The sequence below is a fragment of the Engraulis encrasicolus genome, chromosome 14, assembly GCF_034702125.1.
Source record: "Engraulis encrasicolus isolate BLACKSEA-1 chromosome 14, IST_EnEncr_1.0, whole genome shotgun sequence".
Lineage (NCBI taxonomy): Eukaryota > Metazoa > Chordata > Actinopteri > Clupeiformes > Engraulidae > Engraulis > Engraulis encrasicolus.
In genome coordinates, this window is record NC_085870.1 from 23044015 (window position 1) to 23056228 (window position 12214).

Below are 12214 nucleotides of genomic sequence, written 5' to 3' on the forward strand. Positions count from 1 at the left end.
CAATTAGCAATAGTAGTATAATTGTGTGTTTGTATGTTTTGTTGTTATTTTGTATCAGCAATGATAAATACATGTTACATTTTACATAAAGGAAGGACAATTTTATTTGCCACCAAAATGCACAAAGGACTGGATATCAACAAATAACCATACAAAGACATCAACAGAATAATTCTTCAGTTTAGGTCCATTCCTCGGAAGTATAATACATTAAAAAAAAGAGAATCTGCCCAGACTCATGGGCAAGAGGTTAGGTTTTGTGTCCAGAGATTTAAAAAAAAATGGCGAAAGTCAATGGTTTATCATCTATCCTTGTTGCCCCGGAGATCAGTGGTGAGGGGATCGTGCTGAATGGTCTGATGCAGCATAAGTGCCAGAAGCCCCGCCCTGTTGGTCATCGCTGTCCTCACGTTCCGCTCCTGCTCAAACAGCTCGTCCAGCTTGTACCACTGCACAAACACAGAGCAGATGAATTAATGAAGAAGCAAGAAGATAACAAGGCAAAAAAGGTAACATGTAAATGAGCAGCATGAATTCTGGAAAGAAACTGCTAAAATATAAGTGATGTTCAAGAATTATAGCTGGCTGAGAATGTAATCATAAAGAGAGATAGTGGGCACAGGTAACAAAGTGATATAAACTGTAAAATACTGACCGAAGTTCTACATGACAGAACTGAAAGAATGACAGAATCTGGCAAGAGCCAGTTTGCCAGAGACTCAGGTCGATAGAAAAACAGAAAAAATGTACCGTTATAAATTATTTATTTAAAATAAGACTTTCAGACTGACCACTCGAACTCTCTCGAGGTCCACTTCAGCCCTGCGCAGCTTCTCCCAGCAGTAGTGTCTATTGCACTTGCGCTTTGACACGCGGCAGTACTCCCCCGTTGGTTCAAACACATTGCGAACCAGAGGGCAGCCACACACCTCGTCGACGGACACCTTTGTAGAAGTACACACACACACACACACACACACACACACACACACACACACACACACACACACACACACACACACACACACACACACAGTACACAGTGATTACTTATCTCAGGAAAAGAATGATGAAAGAAGGAATCACTGTTATAAAAAAGCTAAAATAAAAAACATAAAAACAAAGTATGCCAATCAACATGACGATGAATAATAAATTAAACCATGAAAAGTTCTTATTATACTGAATTTGCAAAAGATTAATTTCCATCGTGGAAATATATGCAAATCATATTAAATGCAAATCATCCAGGCCTAGTTCACATTAGACAGTATCTGTATCGTTTCTATTGCGGATCCACTGTCCATGCACATTCACTGGAACGCTGGAAAATGACTTGTGCCATAGCCATGGATGGCATCTCATGCAACCGGGGCTGTGCCTACACTCCCTCACTTTGGCCACAAGAGGGGGAAAGAGGATAAAGAACTTCTGCACCACTGTAGCAAAGGGGAGTAGAGTTGCCCAGCTGGGACTCGAACCCAGACCCTCTGGGGTAGTAAACTGGGGCTCTGACCGCTACACCAAAGAGCCAGGCTCGTTGGCATGACAGTCAGAACACACCCACAACCCTAGTGATGGTCACTCCATCACACTGCCTTCCCCTTCGGGAAGCGCACCCGTGCACTTCACACACTCATGGCAGAGAATCGTATATGAGAGTGAGATGAAGCAGGCGGGTTCTTTTCCGGTATCCACTTTACGTCGGGTGAACACCCCTTTAGGAGACCTTCGATTTGGAGACCTTCGGAGTCTTGAGGTAGAGAATAAATGGAGTCCCCTTAGCGCTGTAGATGGCGGTAGCCAGCTGGGACTCGAACACAGACCCTCTGGGGTAGTAAACTGGGACTCTGACTGCTACACCAAAGAGCCAAACTCGTTGGCGTGACAGTCAGACACAACCCTAGTGATGGTCACTCCCATCACAACCACAAAGACTACAACATAACTCAGAGTGCAGCCCACAACACATGTTTAATTGGTTTGTTGGTTGTTTGTTTGCTGGTGGGGGGTTAACACCAGTAAGACATGAAAACTACTTTCACCCCCCCCTATACAGCCCATATTATTGTTTTGTTCATGCAGCTTGCCATGTACCATCTTCACGTTTCAGGCATTTCAACAGCGTTGTGAAGACAGGGAAAAGCTTTTGTTAAAGATATGTGTGCACACAAAATACAAACGGTGCCCCTGTCAAGGGAAGAGGCAGAAGCAATCTTTTGTAAATCTCACCAACTTACCTTGGGCTCTTTGGAATGTTCCGGACAGAGGACTTGCAGCCTTTTGCAGTAGGTTTTGCTCTGAGGGTTATAAACGTCACAAAAGAGCCGCGTCGCCCTACAAACACATAAAACACAGACAGACACAAAAGAACCATGGATGGTAAAATCGACTGCATTTATATACAGTATAACAACACTACTCAAACAATCAAAGCACTTATTCTTCACATTCACACTCTGGTGGCACAGGTTGCCATCAATGAGAGCGACTTGGGGTTCAGCATGAATATATCTTATATGATGATGAATACACCTTTATTGGCCCGAAGGGAATTTGTCTTGCGTTTTGGGAGAACAATTAACACTTGGACAGACAATAACACGACTAGACCAGAAAAAAAAAGACGTAGAGTAAAAAGTAGATTTAAAAAAAAAAAAAAATTAAAATCCTATATTCAATTATTGTAGTACAGTTATTCTGTCTGAACTTAACTTATTAGATAGATGTTAACCCTCTATTTGTCTTAAAAAGGGTAAACTATACTTAAGGCCAGGCGGTAGGGGGGAGTATTCCAAGAAAGTGGGGTGGGGATGGATCGTCCAATATTTTTTCGACAGTACAAAGTTAGTTATTACCAGCATTTCAGTACAAAATAAAAAGGAACTGTAAAATATATAATGGGTCATTCCATGCTAATTCAAATGCCCTCCCCAGGTGACCCTCTTCGATTTGCCTGATTTGTCAGAGACAGGTACTGTTTGATGCCAACTGAAAGAATACAGAGTGTTAGTAACAAAGTTTGGGTGCCACGACCACTTTTCCGGCACAGGAATTACATTCTGCGTTCTAGGGAATCGTGTGCATTACATGGAATGACCCCTAATTAACAGTCAAACAACAAAAAGTCACTTACCCCTCAATCCGGGTAGGAAAGACAGACCCAAATGATGTTTGACTTTCAAACTGCGGGATGCAAAAGTACAGGTTAACCCAAACTTAGACTTGGGAAGCAGAAGCATCAGCATCAGCATCAGCATCATCATCATCATCATCATCTACTGATCCATAAGCTTTACATAGCCAATTACATGGCTAATCTATTGGACTGTGTAATAGGTGCATCAAACGCCCCAAACTTTTGAAAATCCTGCTCTGCTTTTGTAGTATTGTTCCTTTGCAGTCACATCACTTCCTTCAGCAAATTTCATAAAAAACAGCTACAAAACGCACTCTGCACTGATTTAGCTAAAACTGCCCATCCACCGCCATTCAAAATTTGTGCCTGTCATGCCATCCTACATAAATCAAATTTACAAGGAAGTTACAGTGCCCTCCATAATTATTGGCACCCCTGGTTGAGATGTGTTTTTTAGCTTCCAATTATTTTATTTTTTTTCTAAATAATATGGGACCTTAATGGAAAAAAAGAGAAAAATCCAACCTTCAATACAAGTGCATTTATTCAGTGGGGAAAAAAATCCCACATAAAGAAATAATTATTTGACATCAAATAATGTGTGTCACAATTATTAGCACCCCTGGTGTTAATATTTTGTACAACCCCCTTTTGCCAACAAAACAGCACCTAATCTTCTCCTATAATGTTTCACAAGATGGGAAAAGACAGAAAGAGGGATCTTCAGCCATTCCTCTTTGCAGAATCTCTCTAAATCATCCAGAGACCTGGGTCCTCTCCTCTGTACTCTCCTCTTCAGCTCACCCCACAGGTTCTCAATGGGGTTGAGGTCAGGGGACTGAGATGGCCATGGGAGGAGCTTGATTTTGTGTCTGGTGAACCATTTCTGTGTAGATTTGGCCATATGTTTAGGGTCATTGTCTTGCTGAAAGACCCAGTGACGACCCAGCTTCAGCTTTCGGGCAGAGGGCAACAGATTTTGATTTAAAATGTCCTGGTATTTCAAAGCATTCATGATGCCATGCACCCTAACAAGGTTCCCAGGGCCTTTGGAAGCGAAACAGCCCCACAGCATCACTGACCCACCCCCATTCTTCACAGTGGGTATGAGGTGCTTTTCAGCATGTGCATCTCTCGTGGTACGCCAGACCCATTTAGAGTGTTTGTTGCCAAAAAGCTCAATCTTGGTCTCATCTGACCAAAGCACACGGTCCCAGTTGAAGCCCCAATACCGCTTGGCGAACTCCAGACGCTTGCGTTTATGATTGTGAGTGAGGAAAGGTTTTCTCCGTGCATGCCTCCCAAACAGCTTGTTGGCGTGTAGACAGCGCCTGATGGTTGATTTGGAGACTTTGTGACCCCAGGATGCTACCATTTGTTGTAATTCTGTAACAGTGAGCTTTGGAGATCTTTTGATTTCTCTTACCATCCTCCTCACTGTGCGTGGTGGCAAAATAAACTTGGGTCCTCGTCCAGGCTTGTTTACCACTGTTCCAGTTGTTTTGAACTTCTTAATTATTCCTCTCACAGTGGATATGGGCAGCTGCAGTTGAGTGGCAATCTTCTTGTAGCCTCTGCCTGACCTGTGAAGGTCGACGCACATCTGCCTCACTTGTATGCTGTGTTCCTTTGTCTTTCCCATGTTTAAGAGTGGATAAGAGAAATGGCCTCGGTGTCACGTCATATTTATACCCCAGGGAAACAGGAAGTGATGAATTACTAATTAAATGTTCCTACATACTCTGGTAAACTTTGTAAACTACTGTAGAAATGACAGAAATGCTTCAATTATATTTATTTCCTGGGAATTGTTAAGGGTGCCAATAATTGTGGAACAGGTGATTTAATGAAAAATAATTATTTTTTAGTCAGGGATTTTTTTTATTTTCTTACAATTCATTTGAGTTGAAGGCTACATTTTCCTACAATTTTCAGTGTGACAGTATTCTTCTGCAATAAACACTGAATTTATTTTAAGGCTTTTAACACATCTCAACCAGGGGTGCCAATAATTATGGAGGGCACTGTATGGTAATACTGCAAGAGCAGAGGAGGATTGTGCCAAGTTTTCATTTTCAAGGGGCGTTTGATGCACCCTACAGTGGAACACCCTGAGTGGGTGTGGACTTATCTGTCTACGCAAGTGCACTCTAAAATGTGTGTCTTATGTGCTGTTTTCACTGTCTTCGTATGTGGATTGTGGAGAAGTACAATGCGAGACTAATTTCTGTATTGGTAGACTTAACATTAAAGTTTTAATCTTATATTGTCTTATCTCACCTTAGCATAACACCTTTCCATGTGGCGCAGCGCCACCTTAGGGTTGACGGGATGACTGCAGGAAACACAGAAGATCTGCAGGTCTGTGTCTTCGCTATCCCCCTCATTCACCTACAGGCAGATTACACACACCAGTTAAGTTTTCCATTCCATCTTCCATTCTTGTCATAACAGACAAAACAAAACAATGTATCGTATGTGCCCGGTATGTTGCCATCTTCAAGTCTTTGCTCTGTGTGGGTTTTTCACGCAGATTCACGCTGATGGGTTTTTTTGCGCTCAATGTGCCTGCAAGGCACATCACCCAAACAAGGGTAAGGGTTAGGCTAAAGGATTAGCAGATACAAATGATAAGGAGATGATTCATATGGGTACTTTCCCAGGATGCTTGCAGGGGGGAGGTTGGGAATGAATGAAGTTTCCTTAGCACTGCAGATGGCCGTAGTGTGCTGCCAATAACAGAGGTCATGTCATAGCCCAATAAGCAGTAGCCCAGCAGTGGCACACTGTAATTGAAACTTTAAGTCATTGAAAACTTTTAGTCATTGAAAAGTTAACTACCATAGTACTACGCTGCTATGACATATACAACACACGGCCTTCAGTAATGCACTATGACTTGATCATTGCCATTCTGATCATAACGGGTGAGACATAAATGCAATTTTGTTGTGTGCAGTGTGCAGTGAACACTTGTGTGCTGTGGAGTGCTGTGTCATAATGACAATGGGAGTTGGAGTTTCCCAGTTGGGCTTTCACATAACAGCAAATGTATGTATAACGCTGTGTCTCAACGGGTTAGTGCCAACTAGCTGCTCCTCACTCACCTCCTGCTCGTCCTGTACGGTCTGCTGCTTGGCCTTGACGATGATGCCCTCCAGCTCGTGGAAGCGGCGCTCCATCTCGGTGAGGCGGAGTCTCGCCTGCTGCTGCTGATTGCGGATGCGCTCCAGCTGCTTCTTGCCCAGCTCCTCCGCCACGCACGGGCTCTGCTGCCACTGCTGGATGCGCTGCGGCAGGATCTCATAGATACGGCTGAAGAGAGAAGCACCATGCACGCACAGACGAACACGTGCACACAGACATACACACAGACATACACACAGACACTCCAAATCACTTTCTGGAGCATCTTTGCAACTGAGAGGACACTAGGATGACGTGGCCTGACTCCATTGGTGGAGAAAACAATGCGCTTTTTCTGCACACAGCAGCTTATTGGAGAGCCCCCCAATTATAATGATTGCAAAAAAACAAACAAAACAAAACGAGAAAATAACTTCTAAACTTGAATTATCATGGTCGTGAGGCCACAGAAGGATGGGGGAAAGGATGGGAGGAACAATAGTGATTTCATGCTCAGATTTTTGTGTAGAGTGGTGACGGTCCTGGGTCCTTACTTGGCAGCGAGCTTCATGCCGCAGTCTTCAGAGCAGTATTTGGAGCCGGGCCGCGTCGGCTCCACACAGTTGGGACCCAGGCACTGCCTCGTCTCTCCGCCGTCGCGCCCGTCCCCGCGCTCGCAATGCCTGACCTTGTCCTTGTGCTTCTGCTTTTGTTTGTGCCGTCTGGACTCCTTCTGCTGGGAGACACAGAAAACAGGGCATTAGCAACAGGGGCCTAAACTAAGAAGCTGGTTCAGAAGTTAACCAGGTTAAGCTAAGAGGTAAATCATTTACCAGCTTCTTAGTTTTCTCTAGGTGTCTTAGTTTCATCCATAGTATTTGAGTGCATTTCACGAATGCACTGAACCATAAACAAGTAACGTGCCCAAGAGGACCCAAGTTTGAGTACAGCCTGGGTCATGTCCCAACCCTACCCCATATTTCTCTCCCACGTTACCCCCTGTCATTCTTTACTGCCTGTACCTGAAATAAAGGCCAAAAAGGCGATAAAAATAACACAATCAAAAATCTTTGAAAGAAAGACAGGCTGACACCTTCTTATCGAACTTCTTCTCTCGCCTCTTGATGTGCTTGATCTTGACGGCCTTCTTGCGCATCACTGTGTTGTACACCGGCCCATCCTCGTCATCACTCAACCATGGCTGGAGGACAGAGAAGAGAGAGAAAGAGCACAGACATTTCAGAATATAGAAATGGGAGTGTACTCTAGGTGGTTTTTGATTGTTGGGATGATGATGATAGTTATTGTGGGGTGTTTTTTCTTTCTTTTTATTATTATGTTTATGTGTGTGTGTGTTTGTGATGTTGTGTTGTATATAAAAAAAAAACTTAATAGAAAAATGTTTGTGGAAAAAAAGCAGAAATGGGAGTGAGGTGCATGCACAGTTAAAATCCTCTTTGTGTTGTTCTTTTTTGCCATTTCATGGCTGGAATCGTAGGCCAAGGATGATGAGCATCAGTGTACTACATAGCAGCAGGGCAGCGTGGCGATGAAGGTATTGCGCATGTGCATGTCATTCAGAAGTTGTGTGAAGAAAAATGGCGAATGTAAGTGTTTAAACTTGATTTGATTATGGACATTGATGGACATGAAAATCGTATTATAATTGAAATAAGTGGGGGGCGCTGTGGCTCTGTCCCATTTGCTTCCTGATAAATAAAGGCGTAAAAAGCCCCTAAAAATACATTTTTAAAAAAATTGGAATAAGTGCACTGCCTTACCTCTGTTTTTCGCGCTGCTTTATACCGCTGGTAGAGTTCCAGCTCCTCATCATCAAAGTCGTCTGAAAAACGGCTGTGCATCGAGTTGTCCCGCCGTTCCCGAAGAAACTCTTCATCTTTCACACGCAGCATTTTCTGAAGTGCACAACACAACACCATGCACATGTGAACCTAGCAAGCCTCCTCAGAGCCACTTTGGGTGGATTCCAATATGCAGACTTCCTTCCTCCCTTGCCTGCTTGTGACCTCATGATGATGTCACGGACGACACAGAGCCATCTAATAACAGAGTTGCGCAAACCGGGGACCAGGAAGTCGGTTGGTGATGTGATTCGCGTTGATTAAAATGTTTCTTAACAGTAAACTTCTGTTCTTGGAAACTAAGACAGAACCATCACATACCAAACAAAGATTAAGTACAAACACATTACATGACCTTTACCACATTTTCTGTGTTATACCGCCACCTCCTGGAACTAAGTAACTTCTAATAGAACTAAAGTCAATGGGGATTTCCATGTTAACTCTCCGTGAGGCTCCATGAGAGCCGCCATTGCTGTGGAAAGATTGGTCCATAGAGGTCTATGGGAGTGGCGTAACTCTGATATTAGATGGCTCTGGGACGACAGAAAACGAATTCAATATCTTGCTAACTCACAGTTCTGATGTAAGTTTGTCATTTGCAATTGGGATGATGAATGAAAAACAGTCCCCCAAAAGTTGTTGCGGCTAAGCTGACAGCTGGGAAACTTAATTGTTTTCTCCACAGAAGAGGGGCCAGGAGGCGGGGCGAGGCCACAAGCACAAGTGGAGGACGGGAGTGTGCATATTGGAGTGTACCCTTTGTCTCTGCTGATTTCCACTAGACATGAATGCTTGTAAGCATACTTACAAAACGAATTGGGCTACAATGTTTTTCTCATTACTTGGTCATTTCACTTGGAAGCAGATGCTTTGTGATTATGACCGTTTTTAAGTCACACAAAGATGTCTTTTTGATGCAGTTTATTTATGTTGAAATATGGTTCTTGAATCAATGCAGAGATAATGAGACTTAAAGGTTGAAATGAGTTGTAATAAAGTAGTAATACACTAGAGTAGAGTCAGAAAAGAGTACCCCACTTGTATGGATTGGTCCATACTCGATTTCTCCTGTAACCCATTTTAGCCTGGAAATACATGTACCCTGCATTCCGGCTCTTGAGATTTGAGGGGATTTATGAAAAATGTGGGTATGATCCAGCTGAATGAACACATTCTAATGCAAAATGAGAGACCCAGCTTTTGAATGCAACTTATTTCATGTTTGTATGTGCATTGGAGGCTGAGATATTTAGGATTTAATAGACAGATGGCACGCTTTCCCAAAAAGGGCTTAGGCATCAATGGGTTAAAGTGGCATGTGAATGCTGGCAGTAGGTGGAAGTGGGAAACTTACCCTGGCGCGAACCTCACACTGCCTCAGACGACACTTCTGCCGGATCTTATTGGGGCCACCAAACTTCTTCATGTCTTTGCAGAAATCACACTGAGCACAGTCCTCAGTGCGTTTGCACGGCTCACATTCACCACACATACGAGCTGAGCGCTTAACCTGTGGACAATAAAAGACACAAGCAGACACAAATGGCAGAAAGATGAGAGATACTCCTTAAAAAGTTACTTTTTCAAAGTAAAGTAATGCTAATGAAAGAAAAGTGAATTGTTGAATAGTTTCCAAAACATCTCCACATTCTTTCACATAGTGCCTAGGAAATGCAACGTTTAACATTTCTACTGGAATGAATAGCCCTTACCCTATTGCCTCGCCGCTTGTCCAGCAGCTTGAAATCCTGTAGAGAAGGTTTTTTTTCTTTACGGGGCGGGTGTTCCACCCTATCCTCATGGCTCTTCTTAGGCCGAAACTTGATCTCAAGAGAAGGGTTCATGTCTAATATAGTTAAGAGGGAGAAAAAAAAGTCAAACACCTGGTAATGATGATCAACAGGCTTCTAGTGTGATTCTCTGCCATACAGATCCAGCATAGGAACTGGTCATTAAGTCTTCATGAAGCACCAACAGCAGATCAGGTCAGAGGGGCCAACTAGTATGCTGGCATACAGTAGCTGGTATACAAATATTGTATCAGTCTGCATCAATCTAAAAGTCTAACTGTACTAAGAGCAATAGCGACTTAAAGGTGCACCATCTACGATTTTTAGCTGTTTATTTCCAGGATTCATGCTACCCATTCACTAATGTTATTTTTAATGAATACTTACCACCACCATCAAATTCTAAGTATTCATTACAACTGGGAAAATTTCACTTTTCATAGATGAAAAGGGGGATCTTCTCCATTTTCAATTCCCAAAAATAGACATTTTTTAGCCGCAAAACTTACTATACTTTGGTTATACTAGTAATATTGGAGAAGATCCCCCTTTTCATGTATGAAAAGTGCAATTTTTCCAGTCATAATGAATACTTAGAATTTGATGCTGGTGGTAAGTATTCATGAAAAAGGTAACATTAGTGAATGGGCAGCATGAATTCTGGAAATAAACAACTAAAAATCTCACACAGTGTCCCTTTAAGTTGTACATCAGCTAACTTAGTATAATAAGCAGTGGCACGGTTTGCCAGTCAATTGGAAAGCCAGAATGCTTGCATTCCGCTTTGTCTCTAGTCTGTACTACTTTGTTTCTGTCGTTGCTGATTCGAAGAAGCTACACTTTTGGGTTTCATGTGGTTTTGACGCTTTTGGTGTGTTCTTCCAGTAGGACTACAAGTGAAGTTTAGGGGGTCTCACCGCGGCAACGCAAGCAGTACCACTCCCTGATGCCCTTGGCCATCTTCTCAGTCACATCGATACAGTGCCCATGAAACCACTCGTTACAGTTATCACAGCCACTGGATAACAGGAAAACAAAAAGAGAGAGAATTTTGCCTCAAGATCAAGAACATAATCTCTACTCAATTGTAAAAATTGTCATTAAATGTTATAACTTGCTCAAAACAGTTCTACCTTGTGAAAATACTGTTGTACAGCAGGTTAGAGCATAGTTATTGTGATATAATTAGTGCAGAGAATGCATTGGTCTGGACTCTGGACAATCGCACTGACACTACATGGCTTTGCAACAACAAACGTGCACGAGTCATGAAAAGAGGTACAGATGTTCATAAACTAAAATCAGTTTAAACCGATGGGGTCTTGAGGTGTGAAGGTTGAAAGAGTGAGCTTACATCATGAAACAGTTGATGTCTGACTTTCGACAGATACAGTAGACAGGTGCATTCTCCCCCTCCATCTCCATCCCTGGGCCTTGGTCCAGGTCGGACATCTCACTGTCCTGAGGCAAGATAGCAAAACAAAGTGATGGGTGCTTCTGCGCTTCATACTTCATCACATATTTGCCTGACAGTCTGATCTGATATTTAACCAGATATGTGTTCGTGCTTCGTGCATGGGTTTCTCTCCTCTCTGCCAGTAGTTCTACGCCCGCGAATAACCATCAGTACGCAAGTAATAACGGTTTACACCGTTTACACCAGTGGCGGAACAATTGCACACAGGGGCCCTGGGCAAGACACTTACAGTAAAGGGGCCCCTATACAGCTTGCCAAGCTCACAATAGGGCCCCCAACACCAATACGGGAGGGCTCTGGGCCCAGGGGCAAGTGCCCTGCTCGCCCTCCCTATAGCTCCGCCCCTGGTTTACACACTGGCTGATATACTACAACTACTAATCAACTTAACTTTTCACATATATCAAATGTGGTATTGTCTAGAACAGTGAGCTTTGTCTCTATACGTTATTAAACACCCCAAATACACATCAAATGCACAATCATGAAGAGCTAGGTTGGAGGTAAACTCATTTCAGGTTTAGCAATAGTGCTAGCTGGCTAACATTACTCGTACAGCATCTCTGCCCGGCATACTTACCATTTTCCAGAATTAATAATACAGCCTTAGATATAAATCAAAACTGTACAAAGTACATTTGGTGCTGATATGTGGTGGAAAAATCCGACTGTATGGTTCACCATCCGCAACCGGCCGAAAGATTACTTAGCAAGACAATCTTCATTTCATTGCTAAAAACACTGGACTACCGCCAGGAACCGGAAGTGCAACCCCGGGACACTACGTTTTGAAAATAAAAGCGCGTTTGTTATCATG

General features: G+C 43.0%; 1 protein-coding gene across 2 annotated transcripts; it reads right to left on the reverse strand.

Annotated features, from left to right (window-relative positions):
- Nucleotides 1-86: 86 nt before the first annotated feature.
- On the reverse strand, nucleotides 87-12157 carry cxxc1b (CXXC finger protein 1b). Of its 2 annotated transcripts, none has more exons than XM_063216419.1 (14): nucleotides 11978-12157; nucleotides 11275-11381; nucleotides 10838-10938; nucleotides 9843-9976; nucleotides 9485-9640; nucleotides 8047-8181; nucleotides 7359-7466; nucleotides 6820-6998; nucleotides 6247-6454; nucleotides 5420-5530; nucleotides 3137-3186; nucleotides 2241-2337; nucleotides 792-944; nucleotides 87-449 (listed from the first exon to the last, which is right to left on the reverse strand). In XM_063216419.1, the coding sequence occupies exons 1-14, from the start codon at nucleotides 11978-11980 to the stop codon at nucleotides 303-305; spliced, it is 1689 nt and encodes a 562-aa protein (XP_063072489.1). In that variant the 5' UTR covers nucleotides 11981-12157; the 3' UTR covers nucleotides 87-302. The 2 variants fall into 2 exon arrangements, with proteins under 2 accessions (XP_063072489.1, XP_063072488.1); XM_063216418.1 differs by having other exon boundaries at nucleotides 6820-7001.
- Nucleotides 12158-12214: the final 57 nt, after the last annotated feature.